We start from the raw sequence: 24,612 nt of genomic DNA, 5'->3' as shown, positions 1-24,612 counted from the left end.
CATATTTAGAGGTTAAGAGCTTTTATGAAATAAAAATTGATGAAATAGAACAAATGATAGGAATTGAGTGATGTGACTAGTATTTTTGTTTTCCTTATTGTTTTAAATATATTATTATTCTTTAACAGATTTGTGATTTACAGTTCCATAACTCATTTTTATTTCATTTTTTTTAAATGTAACAGCTATATTATTATTAAAGTTGGACCGACCAGAAATTACATAAATAATCAATTATCTTTTTCTTTAACTTGATAGAAAAAGTTAAGAATTTTATTGCAAAAAAAAAAAAGACAGAAACATCATTTAAGTAATTATCAAAATGCCAATCATTTTTTTCCTATTATTTATAGTTTAAGTTCATTAAAAAAGCATTTGTTTTTCAGGTTATATTGTTGCAAGTTATATTTTTATAACATTTGTCCAAAATTTAAAATAAGTTCTTAATGTTTTCCTTAATAAAAACAAGGTGTTTTATTAAAGAAATTAATACAAGATGTTTAATGTTTTCTTTTACCAACATTTCTATAACAACTATATGTTTACAATAAGCAGACAATATGAAAAGACTTAGCACTAAATTAATGCCAATTACTTGATTAAACCTTGAAAAGCTGGACAAATCACATATGAAAAGTATCAAAAGGAAAATATAACACATTTCACATACATAGAATTGCTTGATAATCATTTCACAACGCATTATTTAATGGTACAATTAAAACAGCTGTTTTAACTCATGATAAAAACATTTAGAAAAATTCATGGTAAAAAAACATTTAGAAGAAACAATAACTAATAAATAAAATATTTCTTTATTTTTTAATAACAAAATTTTAATTACAAAGAAATATATAATACAATTCAGCTATCTTCACTTTGTGTAGCAATTTTTTTACATTTCAATATATGTATATCATCACTCTGAAAATCAGGATGATGTAAAGTTCTAGGAATTATTTCTACAGTAAAATGTTTCTTGAAAGCCTATAATTTAAAAATAAGAAAAAAATTATCAAGAAATTTTTCTAACCAAAATAACGTTTCTAGTTAATATAATTTGTTTTCAAAAAGACACAAAACAATTATCATTTTATAAAACCATAAATAGTTTTTCTGTTACAAAACTTATCACATTATACATATATGGCATCTACAAGATTTAAACATTTTATAAAGATTAAATTATGAATCATTGTATAAAGATTGATGTCATGTCAAAGGACATTAATCATATAATATAATATCTTTATAATTATTACTGAAGACTGAAAAATACAACTAAACATTAAGTGTAAAACAAACAGTTTCTTTTAAAATGTATTGATAATAACTGTTAAAAAACATTTTGATAGCAGCAAGGTATGAATAATATTATACAGATATTTCTTATTAAATGAGTTTAAAATTATTCTTTTGTCATTTTCAAATATTTTTAAAATTTAGTTTGAACTTTGAAATACATTCTTTTATCACATTTGCTTTTCATGAAAGAGGGCACAACTGCACTTAATATTCTAAATATTTTTGGCAAAGGCTATTGAATGATAACAGCATTTTTACAATGTTAATGGTATTATATACATTAAGTAACAGGGGAAAAAAAGGATGCAATATATTCTATCTATATTTATTACTAATAAAAAATATATTTTTAAAAGTATGATAGATTCATGCAAATTATTTTTATCACTGCGACACAAGAATCTAAGATGAATCTTTTTTCCATTTTTCATGCAAATTAGACACTTTCTCACTTTATTTTTGATAGGCATTAGAAAAAATTTAAATTATTATTTTTTAATCTAATCTTTTCAGCTAATATTTTCAAGAATCTCCTGGATAATTAAATATATTTTAATTGCCACAATAGAGTAGCTATATATTTTATAATAAAGAGGAGAGTACATAGTCGAATACATAATTTAACAAGACCAATATAAAGACAAATCTAAGGCCCTCATATGAAGCTAAAATATTTATTTTTTATGTAATAATTGATAATTTAACAATGAATGTGATAATAAGATGAGCTGCCCATAATTCTATATGACAAACCTAATTTCCATAATAATCACACAAAAAACAGATAAAGAAATGATAAATTAACCAAGAAAATTTAAATGAATTAAGAGGAGACATTTGGAAATGAAATTTTATTATTCTCAAAATAATTTTCAGATTACAAAGCAATGGAAGCATTATTATCAATATGGAAAACAGAATTTAATAACCCCAACTTTCTTACTAGAAATATTTTCTTATAATATGTAAGCCATTCTATATCCAATTCTAAAGGGAAAAAAGCTATTAATTTTTCGGCATTTAATTAAATTATTATACGTTACAATATTTCCACAGCCAAATATTTGGACGCTTAATCATTTTAGTAAGAACTTTTATTTAAAATGTTTATTTAGCTCTATTTTGGCTTTCTTATCCTGATTCTTGTTTAAAAATTAATTCTACTATTAAGTTTTTAATATTACACAATATAAAAAGCAATACATTGTTCATTCAAAGCATGAAATATATCGCTCTGTATAGATGAATTGTGAAATATCATTTTTATACAAAATTTACAGGTTGCAATAAAAAGTCAAATTCAAATAAAATGTAATTTAGTGCATTCTTTAACAATAAACAAAAGAATGCAAATAAAAAGTTGTGTAAGAAAAATATGGAAAATTAATTTAAACAGTATATATAAAAAGTATTAAACTTACGAATTCTTGTCATAAACCACAGCAATGTGTAAAACCTATGTTTTAATCAACTATCATATTTATAATTCATTTATATATTTTAAAATCTAATACTTACATCTAGAAAATTCTTTAGAAGTTCTTTTTTGTTTCCTATCACTCTATCTTCATATGAAATTAATATTTCTGTACTTGTATCAGATAACTCAACTAATGTTGGAACAAGTTTCTCTACAGACTAAAACAAAAGTAGCATTAAAGAGGATTATGTGACAGCAGCAAATGATAAAATATTTAGATAGCAAAGCATTTACAGCGTAATGTATAATGCTGATGTAATGTATAATACATTACATCAGCAACAACTAATAATGAATACAAAGAAACATATAGCTCCGACAAATACAACGGTACATAAAAATTGATAAATCATAAATTTGCATTTAATTTTCATGAATTTTCACACATCAGTAACTCGCATATTATAAAATATTGCATCAGGAATAAAATAAGAATTTTTTAAAAAAAGAAAAATAATTATTATTTTAAAACTAAAAATGAAAGCAGATAATTTTTGGTATGCCTTAAAAGTTCAAGTTATATTAATGTTTTTTAACTACATAAAATTACATTAATTATAATTTTGAAATATGAATTGTTACTTTTTAAATATGAATGGGACACATATTTGCCAATTTTGAATTTTAAAGTTTCAAGAACTCATAACTGGTGGGAAAAAAAACTTAAAAAACAAAATTCAAATTTATAATAGCTAACAAGTTTATTGATTTTTTTAATGCAATTGGATATTAAAACTACTTTATAATTGCCTAAGAATAACCATTTCAAGACTTTTTTTTTCTGGTATATTAATTTTTATTAAAGAGAATTCATTCCTATTTTTTTTTTTTTTTTTTTTTTTTAAATGTTACAGGTCAACTATATTTTGTCATTCCAATGGTCAAGTCAAATAAATTAGTTTACAAAGTTATGTTTATATTTTCTGTTGTCTTGGACAAAATCTGATTTTATAAAACAAAGACATTTATTTACAAAAAAATATAAATAAAAATAAACAACCCTTTGCACTGATGATGATGATGTCGCATCCACGTTACCACAGAAAAGGGTTGCAGTAGCTTCTGAGGGTAAACACCCCTGAGCACCCAAGGGCAGAAGTCTGACTTCTAGCTCATATGAAGATGAAACTCACACATTCGCTTGATAACCCCTTTTTACAGGGGGGCACATTCACACACCTAACAGATAGAACACAGATGAAGAACAACCATGCCCGAACAGGGATTCGAACCCGAGATACCCAGATCACGGGGAAGATGCGCTACCCCCATGCAAGGACACCGGCAACCCTTTGCACTCAAGCATGAAAATAATTATTAACATCCAAATAAAAGCTTTTCAAAAAACAAAAAAATAAGTGTTTATATTAATATATTTCCACAAAATTTCCACAAATTTTTACTCAATATTGCCAATAAATTTTCTATAGCTTAAGAAACTCAATTACATTAAGAAATGGGGAAAAGTAAATTCACATGCATTTAATTTTGTAATTTCACTGATATAAGAAAAAAGTGAAATTTTTTTCCCATTAAATATGGCAATATAATCTTTTAAAATAATATAAAATATCTAAATAATTTTTAACATAATATAAAATATCTAAATAATATACTAAATACAAAATACATCAATCACATTGCCAGCAAAATTGCACATTTTATAATTGCATTGCAAAATATGTAATAAGTCAATCTAAAATGGTGCCATGTCAATGATTATATTCCATTTTTAAATTATATTCCATGTTTAAAGTCATTTATCTCAACAAAATAGGAGGGGGGGGGGTAAAAGAAAACTTATCTAATGGGACAAAAGTCAAGGCTAAAGCCTAACAAAGAATTCTAGAAACATACACAACTTATAGCATATTATCCCTTGAAAAAATTAAACATCTGAAAATGCAGGGTCTGAAGATCTAAAAATGAACAGGAAAAAAAAGGGAAAAAAATACTAGAATAGCAACACAAAACAAAATATTTACTGATTTATTTGGATTTTATTAATTATTTCTTTTCTATACATATCAGAAGGAGATAGTATGGTTATTTCATTTACAATTTAGTATATTTATTTTAAATGCAGAATGATTAGTTTGGATTTAGTTATACAATTTAAAGTTTTAATCATCAGATTTCTTGAAAATATGTTATGACTATGCATTACAGTGAAATCTATAAAAGAATGAATCAAAAAGCCTGTATTAATATAAACTTTTCACCATAAAATAAAAAAAAATTATTAAAAAAAATGAACCAATAGTAACAATCCTACCATTTTTTTTAAATATAAAAATTCATAAATGAAAATTAGAAATATCTTATTTTTGATTAATAGTAAATGTTTTTTCAGTATTGTATAATTAAATAAACTAATTAAGTTAAAAAAATTAATTGGAACAAAATATGCAAAGAGAAAAAAATAATATTAAATAAAACAAAAATTAATATTAAGTGTAATTAGTTTATACTTACCATATCATAATATATACAATCAGACACTAATATTAAATCAGGAACTGGAAAATTCTTATCCAGTTTTCCCCATTCAAGAACAGATGCTGTAGCAGCTCCCTTTATAATATTTTTATTCAATTCAATATTCTTTTCAAGTAGAGGTATAACTTCTGGTAAATCAGTCAGAATTACTTCTGCTCTAAATGAAATTATGATAAAAAGATATTCAATCAATGAAATAAAGTTCATCAAGTGCATACCAATTTACAAATATTCTTCAGTTTTTAATTATGAGATTCAAAATAATATTGCAATTGTTAGGAAGTAAGTATCTTTTAAAACTGCCAATTCGATAAAATGTGTAGTTTATTTTCTTGAAAGATAGCAAGAACAAATAATATCTGAAAAATAAATTTTTCACCATTCCTATTTTATTTGATTTGTAAAATAAAAAGTGAAATCAATACACAATTAATTTTTATAGCAGCACTCTCCACAATTAGTTTCTAAGACATGTATATCTTTATCGATGGCATATTCTATGCTGTTAACTATAAGTCTATTACATATGTAAGAAAAAGCAAAATACATATCCTTTAAAGTTTTGCACTTTTATAATCAACTCATAAGAGGTTCCAAGATCCCCAACCCGAATTAATAATACAAAATTAAAATTTTGAACAAATAACATTCTTAAAAATGTTAAAGCAGGTATAAATAAACAAATATTTTGAAAATACTCTTGATTGTGCTTATTAGTATTAATTTTTTATGTAACAATATTTTTAGTTTGGTGCAGATTTTATGATCAGCATCCATATCCATTCTATTTCAGGAGCCTTGAGAATAAAATTTTCTGCAACATTTAGTCAAATATTCACAATGCATTGTGATATATTGAATATATATATATATATATATATATATATATATATATATATTGAATATTTATATTGAATATATATATTGAAATATTATATTGAATATATATATTGAAATATTATATTGAATATATATATATATTGAATATTTATATTGAATATAAATTTGTCTATAGCAATAATGATCAATAAAAAAATAAATACATAAATTCTAGATATTACAAAATTTTAAAAAAAAAAGCCAAAAATCTGAAATCAGGAAATGCAAAGCTAAAAGGAAAAGTCAACTAACTTATTTTTAAAAGTATGACTTTAAATTCAATGTTATAAAAAGGATAACCATGCAATAAAAACTACTAAAGCTATCAAATGAAATAAAATTTTATACAATGAACTGAAGATTTAAAAAATTATAAAAAAGACATTTTATATATTAATTGGGTATATTAAATTTCAAAAGCATTGCTAAAATTTCAGACAAATTTAGTTTAAATAGGTAGAAAAATACAAAATTTTAAATAAACAGATTTTAATGGTAATTACTGGGAGCAGTTAAAAAAGTTTTTGCTTTTATAATTACATAGCAAAAATAAAAATTCCAGAAGAAATCAACTTAATTTTAATATTGGCAAAATTTTAAACATTGTTTAATCACATATGATAGATGTGATTAAACAGTGAGGATGATTCAAAATATAGAACAATATAAATTTTGTTTAAATTAATTTTCTTAAAATCAAAAAATGCAAAGAAATAGAATTGATAAAATTTTATATATATAAAAAAAAAATTTGTGTGACGATATGTTCCGAAATTATTGTAGAAAAATGCAAGATTGTGTACCCCTTTTAAAGGAACATAGAAACATTTTAATATTATAAGAGATTCAAACAAACATATTTAATTTTTTATACACAAATTCTATAAACAAAGACTTTATTCAAACTATCCAGATTTTAAATGTGTATATTCTATGTATGAAAAATCTTTACAATAACATTCTTTAAATTGATAAGAATTTTAACGTACATAAGAACAATGTGTTCTAAATCTGAATTAATAAATTTTACATATTGAATTTTGTTCACTAAAAGATAATACAGTGAAATTTAATATTAAATGTTTCAAATTCTTCCTCTAATAACAACTAATAAAAATAACATTTTGTATTTTAATATTTTACTCAAAGTTCCGTTTCTACTAAATAAACTTCTATCACTGCTAAACCATACAAATGAAAAAATACTGTTATTATTGATCAAATCTAGAAAAGTAAATTTTAAGAACGATATCACGTATTTGAGAAATGAAATCCTGTATTGATTTGGATATTATTAATACAAATAGTAAAAAAATCAATGATACATATAAATTTTTGTTTAAACTATTTGTTTCTGCAGAGGAAAATACACCTTTATCAAAACATTATAAAAAGTCTTGTAAAAGAATGAATAAATTAATTATTTTTTATAGTACAAGAACCAACTTTACCAATAATGCAAAAAACTACAATTTAAAAGCAAAATGTTGGTATTTATAATTCAAACATTATAGCAAATAAATAGAAAACTATCATAGACTTTATAAACATGGGCGTTAGAGTACATGAAAACAGTTTGATTATTAGTAATAATAAACATTAAAAATCATGAAACATAAATTACCCTAGCACTGCCCCAAACAAACCGGCGACTCCAGTTCCTGATCCAATATCAATAACTATTTTTCCAGCTAACATATCATTTGTTTTTTGAAAATTATCTAAGTACTTTCCAAGCACAATTCCAGCATCCCATACGACAGAGCCGACATCACCTACAGAATACTGAAGTAATTTTAAATCTACTCCAGCAGTTTCAACTTCAAGCTCCCTCGTAAATTCATAATTATTCAGATTCTCATCCATAGTTTAAGTGGAGTATTAAAAATATATATATAGTGAAAATAAATTATCAGAAACTATTAAAAAAAAATCCGCTGACGCTTGAATTTGAATGATATAATTATTGAAAACTGCACACTATAGCTGAATGACAGGTAAATAAAACAAATCCAGCACAGTTACAGTTTTCAATGTTTTTTTTTTTTTTTTCCTTTTTTTCTCGACTCATACGGTTTTGCCAATAATGTACTTCATTTACGAAACCGCTGCGTTATTGTAACAGTTACAAAAAATATTCGGGTTCAAGGAAACATAATTCAAATAAGTTTGTTGTCATTTTAAAATTTATATTATGTTATGAAATTAAATAAAAATATTTTAAAAACTGCACACCTTTTTGTATTCAATTTCCATATTCTCTTTGAAGATTGTTTAATATGTGGGGACAGATTTTTACATCCTGATCTATAAGTAGTTGAGTGAGCCATATTAAAATAATTTCCTTTTAAGAATGTCGAATTCGACTGGTTAGAATTTTCATCAAATTAGACATCATAGTCCACCGAACTTAAGACTTTTCCCGCTAGACACAATAACTTTTCTATATCTTTTTTCTTTCAGTATCATAAAGACATTTCTTATTCACACTTTAATATGGGCCTTGGGTGGATCTTAAGTGTATATTTTTAATATTTCTAATATATATGGAAAATTCTTAATTGAAGATACTTTTCATTCAGATCAAGATTTTTCGGGTTTGAGATAGAGTCGCATCTAACGTATACTATTTTTTGTCAATACTAAAGTATATTAATTTTTGTACGGAAAGCAAAAGGCGGAATTGCGCCTCTCGGCATTTGGAAACAAGATCACTGTGGTGCTATGGATATTTTTCGATTGCTTATTTTCGTAATTCCTTATCATGTAATCGATTGAGCATATTTTTTAAAGAATATATTTCTTATTTATACCTAATCATTAGAGTAAACCTTACTTTCATTACCTAATCATACATTTACTATACCTAATCATTAAAACCTTACTTTTCACATCCATTAATTGTGCCCTTTTCCTCCCCTTGTATCGAGTGTCGCTCCCTACTAATGAATTTAGGTATATGCAAGGAATGTCTAAATATTTTTTGTTTGTTTACTTGAATAGATTTATTTATTTTCAATAGTAATAGTTTTTGCTTTTTTGTTCCCTTAAAGTGGGTCTCGACTTATACTGCTCACAATTACTTTCGATTTTTGATGTTTAGTCTTTTCTCAAGAATCATTACTTCAGATCAGTTTCCCCCCCCCCCTCTCCCCTTCAGCCTTTCTTAGAAGGAAATATGTTTTTTGATTCAAATTAACAATTACTTTTCTTAATTTCAAAGAATTTAATTTTTATGCCAAACATTATACCTTCCTTTTCTCATTCTTACATAAATTTACTATTTTTGAAGAATATATATTAATTAAAAAATTAACTTAGTTTTGAATTTTACAATTTATTTACCATTGTAGTGAATTTTGTTGATATCATTTAAAATTTAGGACTGTAAATTGGAGCATCTAGCATAAAAATATTATTTCACTACAAAATTTCAGAATTCTTAAAATATTAGCAAGGCTAATATTTTCTAGATTAGAGTTTTTACAAGTGCAAACATGTTAGTTTCAGTTAATGTTTTTTTAATTTTGTGAAATAGCCAGGATTCCTTACATTAAAAAATAATTAATATACGGTCAGGCACCAATAAAATAAAAACTGTTAGCACATACCAATAAATCTAAAGTCAGCCATCAAGAAAATATTACTTCTGGTTTGAAATATCACAAAATACTAATGTTACAATTTGATTCACCTATCTTTATTTCATTTTTAAATTTACTTTTAATTATGTAAAATTTATAATATCAATATAATTTTTTTTTCATATACATAGTGTGTGAGTAATTAAAGTATTATTGTAAAATATACTTTAAAGTATTTTTGAAAATTTATTAAAATTGGAGTAAAATTCAATAGAAATAAAATTAGCTTTTTTAAATCATTAATTTTAAAATGCATCAAAAGTTTTATTGCAATATACTTTGAAATTAGTGGATAAAGTTTGTTGAAAGTAGTTTGAATAATTACATATATAATAAATATTTTGAAAAACCTCTTAATCAATGCTTATTACCCAAAAAGTAATTATGTGTAAAATTTGATAGCTATAGGTCTACCAGATGGTCTTTTAATCTTTAATATGATTTTTTTCATCATGACAAGTCACATATAGTATGCTTGATCATAAATACTATAATTTTAAAATTTTTCTCTATCTCTCTCAAATATAAGGCATGCGATAAATATTTGATAAAATAAATTATGAAAAATATATAAAATATTTAAAAATAAAGAGTTTTCAATTAAGTTTAATAGTAATTGAATTTTAATTAAAAATTCTAAAATTAAAACTTTTAATAAAAATGTTTCTAATATTAATAATTAAAACAATTTTTTCATAATTACTCAATTAAAAATGTTAAGATTAGATAAAATTACAATACTTATGGCAGACCTTTTATGAAACTGTGTTATCTAGACTTGTGAATTAAAATTGTATACTTCAAGACATAATTAAGATACCTTTTATATATATATAATTCTTTATATATTAAGTAAATAATTCAATTGAAGCTAAATGAAATTATTAAGCACATTAACCTAAAAATATAACTTTTATTTCAGAATTCAACTAATTTATAATATTATTAGAAAAGGAACTTCATTTTATCAAATAGCTATTCATTTCCTTTTACAAATTAATATTCAAAACTGCACAAATCATCTCTTTATCTGTCCTAATTAAATGTCAAAGTCAATATTACACAAACAAAATACTAACAATAATAACAATCTACATGCCGACTGCACTACCAATGGTATTCAGAAGTGTCTGATACAGACTGTTACATTTTAAATAATCAATCACTGGTATTTGAAATAAATGTATGAGCAATTGGAGAAAACTCTAAAATTTACCAGTGATAAGGAATGTAATTTTTCAATTTAAAATAATACTTTTAAATCAAAATTTTAAAAATAACTTAGAAAAATACTATGCTTTATGTTCCTGGAATGAAAGTTAAATGATACAAAATTTTGAATTGCACAGTTGGCTGTGCGTAAATTATGTAATTTTTTTTTTTAGATATAAATTTTGAAGATGAGTTTTGAAAAAGTCTTACTGTGGAAATTTAAGAGGACACAAAACATTTCTTTCAACACTTCTATTTGCCAAATTTGATATATATATATAACACATTTAATTTACAACAATAGTTCTATTATATATATATATTTATATACACACACAAAGAAAACTTAAAAATGGAAATAAAAAGAAACATTAAATAAAGTTGTCAGCCAATAATTTTTTATACAAGAATAAAATCAAATTTTCATATTATAATATAGATTTATACACATAATTGAGCCACAAGGCACTTTAAAATTAATATCAGGAAAAAGAATATATTTATTATTACATAATTTTTTTTACAGAATAATACAAGCCTCCACTGTCATATATAACAGATTTTTTTTTTCCTTGTCTGACTTTAATTTATATTATAAATTTACAGAGCAAAATGTCTTAAAATGATCCAAGAGATAGGTAAACTCCGGAATGTCAATATAATCTTGATTTTAGTAAAATTAAAGATATGTTTTCTAAATGCTATAATAAATCAATTCTGTTCCATCATAGCATTTATATTCTGATGATGCAAATAAAATTGCGTTCATACAGATAATGGGAGAAAAATCACCTATTTCAATAGAATCATATTAAAATATCTCACTTTGGTACGTCAATAAATACCACTTTTTTAAATTCATTTGATTTTAAATCTATATATCACGGCCACCACACATTGTGCTCTATAAAGCAACATTTTCTTCCGTAACAGAACTCAGAAATGCTTCTGATTTTGCTTAATGAGCTGCCTTTGATGTTGTTCTACATGGCTGAGAAAGGATGTAGAATTATCTTGCTTTCCCAATACATCACATATTATCTTCCGGAAGACATTTTAGGTCAGATTTGAGAAAGGAATAAAACTGTTTTTATTCTTGCGCAAATCCTTCAGTCTCTTCTATTGCATAGGTTAATTTTTCAACCAACTGTTCATAACTTTTGTATGGAGGGAGATCTAATCGATTGAAACAAGTATGACTTCTCGGAAGCCAGGTTTCTTTGCCAACTTTCTCAATGCAAAAACGTTGAGGTCCATTGCTTCCTGTAAAACAAAAACGAAAGCTTGATAAAAATTTCAAAATTAAAAAGGAAACTGTTTTTATACATAAATCAAATTATCTTTAAGATTCATTATTCATAACTAAAACTATCTCTTAAATGCTCCTTTTAACAGAACAATAAAGAGATCCATTAGTGGGAATTTGCATAAAATATTTTATATGGAACATGATACAAAAGAATCAGACACACATACCCATTAATTCGGCAAATCCACCAACAGGTACTCTACAGGTTCCTGTCACAAATTGTAGTAAACGAGCTCGTTTTTCATTATCCATTTCTCTCACAAATTGCCAGAACCAAATGATCTGTTTCCCATTTCGAGTATAATGCCTATAAATGGTATTACGCTGCCAATCTTCAATGTCAATTTCTTGCATGCCACATAACATTAACTAAAAAGAAAAGAAAATTACCATAAATAAAATTATTTATCAAAATTATACATTCACAACAGGGGAAGAGCCTCCCCCTCCCCCCAAAGATGGGTGCTGAAACCTCTTATGGGAATGGTAGCAGTTTCAGAAATAGCAATAGTTTGATATATAACAGGACACTATAATAAGGTATTCCTGTTAAAATACGTAACACTTTTTAAGCACCTTAGCCAAAAAAATTTAATATCTTTGCACATGCCTGTATATGTAGAACAGCATATTTTTTATTGAATTACTGAAAAAATTTAATTTTAAATCAAAGGATATCTTTTTGGTTTCACAATGAAAAAAAGATGTTAACTGTTATTGCTATAAAAAGTAAGTGAATTTTTTTAGAAGATTAATAATAAAAAAACCTTTCAAACTTAACAAATTGCCAGATAAGGTGGATGAATACATCATTTCTGAAAATGTCGACACTGATGTAGAAGAATTGGATGATCAAAAATTTTGCATTTGATTATCCAGCAACAAATATCTAACATTGCTGGGATGGAAAATGTATCCTCATGTTAACTCACCATATTTAACAATCAAGAGCATTTTATTGAAGCCTTATAAAACTGACAGCTAAAGCACTTCAGGTTGACCATTATAAAATTTGGCAAAATTTTCATGAAACTAATGATAAAACAACACCATGTTCTAATTAAGCATTTAGAAATGGCCTATATATGTATAGAGAGACTTCCCTAGGGAAAAAAAAAAAAAAATTACAAAGAGAGAGAGGTAGAATTTGAATCCTAAAGAATAAAAGCTTTAAAAAACTTTTTTTTTTAAATTCTTTGGAAATTTTAAATTTAACAGATTTTCTTTAAATATAATAATAAAGTTTGATTCAACAAAATTAATTAATTTTTAGATTGATAGGTACATCTAAAAAGTACCCTATGAAAACCATAATTGAAAACTTAAGGTTTAGGTTAAAATTTCATCAAAATGGATTTTACAAAACTGACTAACCTCATTCCTATATTGAATTATAATTTATTGTAATGTGTACAGTAAAATCCTTTTAATAGGTCATTTAAAGGATCATTCCAAAATGGCACATTGATGGAATGATATTAATGGCACAATGATCAAATGTGTACCATACTAAAAAACTTCACTGTGTTTTTCAAACAACTTCTTCCATGTTCAATATTTCATGTCTCAGGTGCACCAAATCCATCTTGCTATATTCTTATTTTCTGTTGATCAAACCAATCTATATAATCTTCTTTACACAAAAATTTTAACATATATTTATCAGACATAAATAAATTCTTTACCATCCAAAATACTGAAAATTGAACATTTTACAAGTCCGAATAAATTTAATATAGTGTGCATTTTGTACTGTCCCTTCAGGATAACCATTGCAATATTTTAATAAACAACAATGTCCATTGTTTATGAAATAGAGAGTGGAAAAAGAAGGCCAATAAGCATTATTTAAATATGTGTTGGCATCCCTGTATATGTCTGGATGTTTTCTTTGCATTTCTCAAAAAGAGTAAACACTTCAAGATTATTTTTTCAAAATTAAGCATTTTTAAAATGCTTAAAAATGATGGTGGCAGATGTTCAGAAAAAGAGTTGGGAAAACTCTTTCTGGTAAAGAAAGCCGAACAACTTTTTAAAAAATAATGTGTCTACAATCAATAAAAAGAGGAAAGCATCCAATATTGAACAATATCTTATTTGTAATTAAATACTCTAATCACATAATTATTACATACATACATATATTATACACAGATGGGTGACAAAATAATACAAATACTCATGGTGAAAAAAAAAAAAAAACATTTCAAAGAAGAAAAATATGCATGTTACTTTGCACACAAGTATACTCTCTAGTAATTATGAAAAGTATCAGTCACAGGTGTTGTTTGCATCTACCATACTCTCCAGATAATACAATAATGACTGATCAGTCAGTGTTTGAAACAGGCATGGTTATTGGAATACAATATGCTGGTTGCTCAGTGATGGAAATAGTTAATTATTTGGGTAGTGCAAGGATTACAATATCAGCCATTATGACAGCATACACAAAATGTGATAATTGGGTATCTGCGAAGCACAACAGTGGACAAGGAAAAAAGCTTACTGAGAAGGATAAGAGTGTGACTCGAATAGTGGCCTAAAAGTGCAAGCAATTTATATCCCAGATAACATCTGAAATAAACAGCAATTTCCAGAAACCTATTTTAGCAAAAATTGTCAAAAGGAAACCTTGAACTTTTATGGGAGAGTCGTAATTCATAACCCTTTGGTTACATCAAATCATGCTTTTCAGTGGATCTAATGAATTAACCATCACCACATTTCTGATACATGGACATGTTTATGTGTGGAGAAAACAAAGGAGCATTTGCCTCTTGTCAAATATGAAACTAGACATGGTTATTTTAAAGTATGGGATGCAATAACTTGGCATGGTTCTTAAGCCACTTGTTATTCTGCATAAGTAGGTTACAGCTTCTCACTATGTCAATATTCTGGAAGGGTTGGGGACCAGGTGCATCTCTTTCTCTACATTTTTATTTTCCAGAGAATGTTTACTTTATCAAGACATCAATGCTCCTATCCTCCTTTAGACGATTTTAGCTATTAACATAGCTAAAATCGTCTAAAAATGGTTTGAAGTAGAAATGAAAGTAGATTCATCTTGATTGGCCCCTCAATCTCTTAACTTGAACATTTGTGAGGATATTTGGATCAAAGCATGTTTGATTTCCTCCACAATCTATGCTTCCAGAATTAGAGACTGCTCTCCAGGATATATTTCATTAACCATTCATATTCCATTAAATGTTGTTCATCACCTCTATACATCTATCCCACATTGCATACAATCTGCAATTAAGTCAAAGGGTAGACCGATTTTCAGTTTAAATTTTTTTTTGCTTATTTCATTAATGTTAATGTTATTTTGTTACGCATCTTCATGTATATCATATATAATCAGCACATACCATTAAAAAATTAATTTTACCTCTAGTTCTCTTTCATCAAAATAATGTAACCATTCTAAAGGTAGTACTTCATTAAAACCATCTAGGAAAGATTTTGTTTGTTCTTCTTGTCCACGTGAAAACCTCCAGTCTGTCATTAACCTATTAATTGAAAAAATAAAAGGTTTTTAAAATCTATAATTTATATTCTAAATTGAAGTGTAAATTTTTTTAAAAGGATAACAGAGCAACAGAAGGCAACAAACCTTAAATATTCATCTTTATTTTCTTCACTAACTCTGATTTCACCACCACCAGGTTTAAGTTCATGGGACTGTATCTGGCCAAGAATTTCAAAATCAACACTAAAGAATAATTCTAACCCACATTCTTCTATATTGTTTTCTCTGAAAAGTAAAAAGAATGACTTTAATTTATCAGCCTATAATATATCAATGAAAAAGTCAATTATAAATAAATATATTTATTTCCCAGAAAAAAGTGCCCTTGTAGGATGCAATTTGGCAAGCACCAACTGTCCATAGAGACCTTTATTACTTATCACTTTATCTCACTAAGCTTAACATGGATTATATTTCAGAAAAATATAATAACTCGTAAAATGTAATTTTTGTTTACAAATGAAACATTTTTTTAAAATATTTGACAATAAATATCACATTTTCAGTCAAGTTTTAAAAATTAATAAAAATACTTGATATTTAATACATTATAAAATACTTATTATGATTAATAGCACATAAAAAGATTAATGATACAAAATATAAAAACTTAAGAAAAAAATAAGTATTTACATTTAGGATTTTAAAATACAAGAAAATTATAATAATTAATGTTTCAAAATTGTATGAAAATGCTCAAAATACAGAGACTGACATTATAATAATAACATTCATAGGTAGTTGTTTCATCTTTTATTTTACTCCAAGCAAATTTTGCATCTTCTAGGTTTTTAATCATTTATTTTACCATAAATAATTACTTTTTTGTTATCGTCATCAGAAAAATCTGTAGATCAATCATTCATAAATTTACATATATCCACATCACCCCCTTTAGAAAAAGATAAGCAGTCTTTTAGTCATGATTACACATATGAAGCAGACAGGAATAAAATTTTTGCTAGAATAAAACTCTAATCTAAAGGAGAATATTATATCAACCACTTTAAAATGAGCATTTTTGCTCTTAACATTCCAAACACGTTTCTGTTTACATTTGCAAAAATCCAATGATTCGAAGTCAGATTGCTCAACCTCAATCCGACTTCGAAGAGAGAAATACTAATATACAGGATCCCTCTTTTGGATTAGGAATGCCATTTAATAGAAAACATTTGTTCAAAATGTTCAATGCACCCTGTGTCAATAAGACTGCTGATATTTTCCCGCTTTGATGCAAAAACATGCCATTTGGCTCTGAGGAGAATCCAATGCAAATTTTCATACTTGCAATTAGTACCAAGGAGTTAAAATACGATCAAAATATATATAATCAATTATTAATATAATATATTCAATTTCCAAAGATATACACAACATAAATGAATATTATTAATGGTTTTCAAAATACAATCAAAGTTATTTTACAAAAATTGATAAATTATAAATTATTGATTTTGCATCTTTGTTTTTGTATAGTTGATAGCAAAAAATGCAATATATATATATATATTTCTAAAAAATCTATAAAACTTCTATAAGAAGATTTTATAGAAGATTTAACTACATTTTTTTGGTGAAACATTAAAAATACATAGATTTTTTTAAAGAAAAAATATAAGTTTCTAACAAAGAAAATAATTCAGAAATTGATACAGCTAGTAAGGAGATAGGAGAATAATTTGAAATCAGATTTTGATGCAGCTAAAAGAAAGAGTTTGAGAATACCAATTAATTTCCTTTTCAAAGGAAATTAATAAGTATTCTCAAATATTTTCCTATCTATTTACTTAAAACATACAAAATAAGTGTATAATTGTATATATTCATTTATATATAATGCATGTATTCAAAGTGCATCTACTTTTATGCCCCATATCACCATTATATCTGGCATTTAGGAAGATAGATTTTCTTATGGAAAAGATTTAAAATTACATAACTTAAAAACAGTACATTGCATTCACTAAAAATTGATTTTTTTTTCTGTTATTAACTATTTGCAATGATGAACAACTGGCTTTCTTTTATATGTTGTAGTAGACAGACATTCATAATATGTATTAGAGCAAACAGGCAATATTATGCAAAAAACTTTAAACTACTTTTTATCATATTATGAATTTTATTAGACATTTCTTATTTTCATATATACTGCATTAAAAATTGCACAAAAACAAGTTTATCAATCTAATGTGCATATCAACATTTTCTTTCACTCATTTCTTTCACTCATAAGATGCTCACAATAAATATTTTTTAAATAGATGTATCATTCCAATAAACAAAAAATGATAAAAGCACTCAAATTTTTGACATACTTAATCCATACTAAGGAATTGTAAAATTCAGGATCAATGGATTCTATATCTTTCATAGTTAACTTCTTCCCAAGCATTCTTTTGTAGAAAGGCAGGGTAAAACCACTATATATAAATTTTCCATGGAATAATGCCTAAACATTAAATAAAATAAAAAGTTATGAGATTATTAATATTGTAATATCAAATTTATAAAAATTAAGATAAATGACATAACAAATATTATCCCTCATTCTTACCAAATTTGTTTCCTCAAAGAACATCACGAGAAATATTAATTCAATATTCATGTTTGTTTTAAACAAAATTTGAATATATAGTTATACAGACAGGAATATACAGTACACTCCCGATTATCCGCGGAATTGGGTGGCGCGGCCGCCGCGGATAACAAAAATCGCGGATAATCCGAAAAAAGCTAAAAACGGGTATAGCAAAAGAGAAAACAGTCATTCCAACTTTGAAAAATCGTTTTATGTACAATAAAATGTAAAATAAACAGCAGGAAATGTTTAACTAACGCTTAATATTTTAGTATATCACTCAAAACGAACCTAAAATGCATTTTGTTAATAAAAACGGAAAAGTGCTTTGTACTTATGAGAAGCGTCAAGGATGCACAGAAAAATTAATACATATGTACTATTTTAATACTATAATGTATTATGTAATTACAAAAGCATAACTGTAAAACTACACCTTTTTGAAGAAATCAGTTATTTGTTTTTGCTTCTTGCTTTGGAAGCATTTTCTCTTTGCTTGGAAGCAAAAACAAACACTTAGTGCGGCAGGCGCGGATAATCGGGAGTCTACTGTATATATATATCTCGCTTGTTCACATTATATAATGGCTAATAGAAATCATAAGATGAACAAAAACTAAATTCTTGAAATTTTCAATCCAAATACCGTTTTCCCTAAAAACGCCCAAGTCTTAAAAAAAAAAAAAAAAAAAAAAAAAAATCTTATCTTCAATGTAGAAGATAAAATTGCATATAATTTAAATATAATATGATAATGGTTACTTAAATGGTAACTGTATCTACAAAGCAAGCTAAACAGCATAAGTCAATCACAAACAACATCTATATCTATACTTATAATAAAGCTCAATGTGTGTGTGTGTGTGTGTGTGTGTGTGTGTGTGTGTGTGTGTGTGTGTGTGTGTGTGTGTGTGTGTGTGTTGGCACTCTACAGGCCAGGTCATTTTACATACAGCTATCAAATTTGGTACATGTATACCTTAGAGGTCGGGAATGTGCACCTGGGGTCCCTTTTTTTGAAATTTTAATTAGAATTTTAATTATTAATTAAAAACTAACTTTCCCGCCAAAAAAATCTTCCATTTTCCCCACCGCCAACTTTTCTGCCAAAAAAATCTTCCATTTTCCACAACAGTAATGAGGCTAGGGTTAACATTTTTCGGCGGATTATTTCAAACGATTCTGTTTATTTTCTTAATGTTTTATGCATTTAAAATTAAACATTGTTAATTAATCTATGTTTCAGATTCATTCTGAAGTACTTTTGAATTAAAATAACGCAGAATAAAGGAAATTAAAAATGTATAATCTGCATAGCGTTACCCCAACTGGGGTAGAAAAATTCACGCATTTGCGTTACCGGAGCTGGCGAAGAAAATTCACGCTGCTTGTTGCCATGACAACCGTTATCAACGGATGATTTAAATTATTTTTAGGTTAGTTGCATGCTTTTGTAAGTAAATTGTATTTATGTTAGTTATATATTTTTTTGTATATTCTTATAGTTTTAAGTATATCGATTTTTAAGTAGATTTTTTTAACCTGTTTTCAATTATTTAAATTATTTTTAGGTTAGTTGCATGCTTTTGTAATTAAATTGTATTTACGTTAGTTATATATTTTTTTGTATATGCTTATAGTTTTAAGTACATCGTTTTTTAAGTAGTTTTTTAAACCTGTTTTCGACCGATTATTTTAAACGATTCATTTTATTTTCTTAAAGTTTGATGCATTTAAAATTAAACATTGTTAATGAATCGATCTGTTCATGATGAACCTGAGAAAATTTTGTTGACAAATTCTTGAGATATTACATAACTTAAGAAAGATATTCTTTAGTGCCCATAAAGTTTAAACGCTCAGTGACTCTATTATCAGTAATCATATTATTAAAAAAAATGCTTTGTTTCAGTAAAAAATATTATTATATTAATTGCAGTTTAGTCATTTCCATTTTAATTTTAAGCATAAATTCTACTGGAACTAACATAAAATTAGAGAGATACATATTATGTTATGGCTGAAGGACTTTATATTATTATGAGTGAATTACATGACTATCAAAATTTGAAGCTTTAAAATATTTGATGAAGCTATTAAAGTAGGAATTACATAAAATATTTAATTATTAAAATTTTAACGAGCATTAAGATTGGCGAACCGGCTGGTCGCCAAAGGCGGCTAGTAAAATAATAAAGTTCATTACTGATAATGCATCATAGTACAGCAATAATATATATATTGATTGCCTTAACAAATACATCTCATTACTTATAAAGGAAAATATAACTTATAAACATATCTCATAAAACTACTTCTTAGACTAAATTATCAGATTTTAATGTATTTCATAATTTTATTGCATAAAAAAGAAATTCACTTTAATATCAAAAAGTTTGACTTTTGGAGGGGAAAAAAGAAAGGCAAATTAATTATAAATCTGACATACAGTATATTTATATATTTTGATAAAAATGGACATATGAATTAATAAAAGAAGCAGACTATTATGCTGAGTGAAGGTCAGAAAAATCTCACTTAAAAGTACTAGATGCAATAAATGGTCCAATATTATAAGCAGGAATAAAAATATCTGCTATACAATTTTTTAAAATTAGTGTTTGATTCAATATCTATAACTTAAATCCTGTAATTTCTTTTGTTTTAACAGATTTACAGTGAAACTGAATAATGATTAATTATACAAAAATTTCTAGCAAAATTTTTCAAAACTTAATATAACACAATCCTAGTTTAAATAAACGATGCATATGGCCATGAATAAATGAATGTGTCATCCATTTCACATGAATTTATTTATACTTTACTAACTATGAAGATTCACATTTTGATGAAACAGAGAAAAGTATACAAACCATTGCTATGAATCGACCAATAAACCTAAAATACAATAAATGGTCTGGATTAACAGATGATGCTGGATTTATTTGAAGGCTGTAGTTATTTTTCCCAGCATATTCAAAGAGACAGTACATAGGATTCAGGACTTCATGAGATAGAAGAAAAAACCATTCCCTAAATAAATAAAAAAAGGGGGTCAGAAATTCAGAATATTAAGCATAAATCAAGAAGACAATTTTATTTGCGCTAAATGTCACTAAAGGAGTAAATATTTACTAGTATAAAAAAAGTGACACTCAATCCAATTTGAAAATTATAAATTTAATAGTGTAGTTTCTATAATTAATAAAACTATAAGGAAAGGCAATAAAATTTATAAAGGAAAAAAACAAAGAGAAAAGAAAGTAAAAAATTGTGGGAAAATGTATATTTCTGAAGCAACTACAAGTATTTATTTACACCTATTTTAGATTAAATTTATAACAAAAGATTCTATACGTTTTTGCACAATTTCTAAAAAAATATCAATAAATGAATGTTGAATTACCTTGCAATCCCTCCATAATCAAGTCCTTCTTCACCTCGAAACGTTATAAATAACCTTCTTCTCAATTCATGAGGAGGTACTCTCATTATCTGAAAGATTTTTAAAAAGTTTTTTAAAAAATTTTAATGCAAAATATTTTATTCAGAAGATAAAAAATACTACACATTAACATACCTGTGAGAAAGAATCTTCAAATATGTTTTGTCTCGAGACAGTTATTTTTATATGACTTGGTAAGGCATTACACTAGAATAAAATACAAAATGCATTTATTAATAATTCTTATAAAAGCAGCACACAAAATTATGTAGCAAGATTAAAAATGCAGCATTATTAATAATTTAAAATCTCTTAGATTAAAATAATTCAACAGACTTCACAAATTCTAAAAATAAATTATTTAACCAATAAAGAATATTTAATACTTCAAAATTTATATATTTTCAATATAGCTCATACTCTTTCAATTCTTTGTGTGTGTGTGTGTGTGTGTGTGTGTGTGTTATTATTATTATATATATATATATATATACACACACATTAAATGTTTCATAACAGCTAAAAAATTATTTCTTCAAAATAATAGCACTGTTTAACATTTCTTTAAATTCATAGCTTGTAGAATTATTTACAAAAGATGCACTGATGTAAATTTTAGCTTTAATCATCTTTACTGTGTTACAATAACTTAGAGGGTTATTAGGAACTCTAAAGTGTAAGTATATAGATTACAACAAATTTTAAAAATTACTTACGTGGCACAAATATCGAAATTGAGTAAGTTTCCATTTAAAATTTCGTTCATATGCGACAGGCACTCCATAAGCTCCCTTAGGTCTGCAATTAAACAATCTATAAATATCTATATCATGACAATATGGATCATTATTAAAATTATTAATCTTAGTTATATAAAAAATATTTAACAGGTTAAAACATTTAGTAACATACCCTTTAGCAGCATAAGGCTGACGAGGATCAGCAAAAGTTGTTGTCTTTGTGTTATGATCAACAAAATACTTTAGCCCTTCTGGTGTTCGCTTTATCTCCCAACCAGGTGGCAGAGGATCCTCAAGCCTATAATCGTCATAAAATTAATACAAATAAGTATATAAGCATAGTTTATTTTTTTAATCAAAATTCTACAGTCTTCCAACAACTCTTAGTTATAAGTCAGGAAATAGAAATTCTATTAACGAAATATCCATTGAGAAATTTCCAGACAGCCAGTTATTCTGGATTAAAAGATCTTTAGCTTGGAGAAAAACATGAACTAAACTGCATATTTAATAAGCAATTAAATTTTGCCTTTTAACTTAGTATTGAAGCCTTAAAATGTTTATAAATAAACATTCTGAGGTTAGGTATGAACAGATTTTACAACTTATATGCTTAAAATTAAATAAAATAGTTCAAAAGTTTTCCTGCTCATTCTGCGGTTAGGTATGAACAGATTTTACAACTTATATGCTTAAAATTAAATAAAATAGTTCAAAAGTTTTCCTGCTCATTCTGCGGTTAGGTATGAACAGATTTTACAACTTATATGCTTAAAATTAAATAAAATAGTTCAAAAGTTTTCCTGCTAACTATAGTAAAACAATACAAATACTTCTACAATAATTTAAAATAGAATAAATTAATAACTACAGACAGATCAAATGATAAATATTCAATTTCACAAAACCTTCTTGCAAACATATAAGTATTTCATTATGGAACATATATGTATTTGAAAATTTTTCATACTATAAAAGAAATACTATCCCTTTGTTTTCTATTAATTATACCATATACACAATGCATGTCTCCCATCTCAAAAGTATAATTGCAGCATTTTAAAGAGGAATAATTTGTTTGAATAATTGTCTAGATTACACAATTAAATTCAGCCAAATCAAATTAATTTAAATTTTTTAAACATAATGCACTCTTGCATGCAAGCATGATGTTTCTTTTAAAAAAATTCCAATGTAAAACTGGTTTATTTTAATGTGCCTTAATTACTCTTTCAAATCGCTTTATGTAGAAAGCAATGAATAACATTACTTCTTCATTCATTTTGAAAAACCTCAAATTATTTATCACCATAGCTAAATAATGATGTGCTAAGCTACAAGTAAAGTATAGTGAATTCCCCAAAACTTAACATTCAATAAAATATTTTTATTTTAAAAGTGCCTCAACTAACCATGTCATTGACAATTATTTTTATTAAAATGTGAAAAAAAAAAAATAGTCAGCACAATCAATGAATTGAGTAAACTCATTAATTTTTCTGCAGTGATTAAAATTACAATTATGTAAGTACTGGTAAAATAAATAAAATTTTTAAAAAACTATTTTTTAACATGACAGATGTAAAACTATAAAAACTACATTTCTTTCCTAATCATCTAAGATGAATTGGATGTATGTCACTGAGACAGTAGAAGGTTTGAAGCTGACAAGGGTAGGGCACAAAGAAAATTCAGTTCAGAATGAGATTTAGTATAATGATAGTATACATTTAGAATGTTGACTCACAAAAATGTTAAAACACAATGGCCAGTCAATTTCGAGAAAATGGCCCACAAATTTTATGCACAGCCAATATATTGTGTCACCATTGCTAAGCGGTGAATAGTATAGTGGTTAAGACACTAGTGTAATATTCAAGAGGCCAGAATTCGAGTCTAAGCTAACATTTTTTGCTTTATTTTTTTTTTATTTCAAATTAATTTAGAAACTTACAAACAGTCTTAATTAATATG

General features: G+C 25.8%; 2 protein-coding genes across 2 annotated transcripts in view; both read right to left on the bottom strand.

Annotated features, from left to right (window-relative positions):
- Positions 1-845: 845 nt before the first annotated feature.
- On the bottom strand, positions 846-8,168 carry LOC129963576 (protein N-lysine methyltransferase METTL21D-like). Its single transcript, XM_056078039.1, has 4 exons — positions 7,788-8,168; positions 5,261-5,441; positions 2,824-2,943; positions 846-987 (listed from the first exon to the last, which is right to left on the bottom strand). The coding sequence occupies exons 1-4, from the start codon at positions 8,027-8,029 to the stop codon at positions 865-867; spliced, it is 666 nt and encodes a 221-aa protein (XP_055934014.1). The 5' UTR covers positions 8,030-8,168; the 3' UTR covers positions 846-864.
- A 2,532-nt stretch (positions 8,169-10,700) lies between these two features.
- LOC129962720 (E3 ubiquitin-protein ligase Su(dx)-like) overlaps positions 10,701-24,612 on the bottom strand; it is a 34,441-nt gene continuing 20,529 nt past the window's right edge. The window contains exons 12-21 of the mRNA XM_056076661.1: positions 22,811-22,936; positions 22,615-22,696; positions 22,034-22,105; positions 21,860-21,948; positions 21,327-21,486; positions 18,188-18,321; positions 15,951-16,091; positions 15,726-15,846; positions 12,496-12,697; positions 10,701-12,282 (exon numbers count right to left, since the gene is read on the bottom strand). Of these exons, the coding sequence (XP_055932636.1) occupies positions 12,110-12,282; positions 12,496-12,697; positions 15,726-15,846; positions 15,951-16,091; positions 18,188-18,321; positions 21,327-21,486; positions 21,860-21,948; positions 22,034-22,105; positions 22,615-22,696; positions 22,811-22,936 (1,300 nt within the window). The 3' untranslated portion in view covers positions 10,701-12,109. The remainder of the gene's footprint in view (positions 12,283-12,495; positions 12,698-15,725; positions 15,847-15,950; positions 16,092-18,187; positions 18,322-21,326; positions 21,487-21,859; positions 21,949-22,033; positions 22,106-22,614; positions 22,697-22,810; positions 22,937-24,612) is intronic.

This window comes from Argiope bruennichi, chromosome 3, assembly GCF_947563725.1.
Source record: "Argiope bruennichi chromosome 3, qqArgBrue1.1, whole genome shotgun sequence".
NCBI lineage: Eukaryota > Metazoa > Arthropoda > Arachnida > Araneae > Araneidae > Argiope > Argiope bruennichi.
The sequence above is the reverse complement of the archived record's forward strand: the minus strand, read 5'-3'. Positions and strand labels throughout refer to the sequence as shown.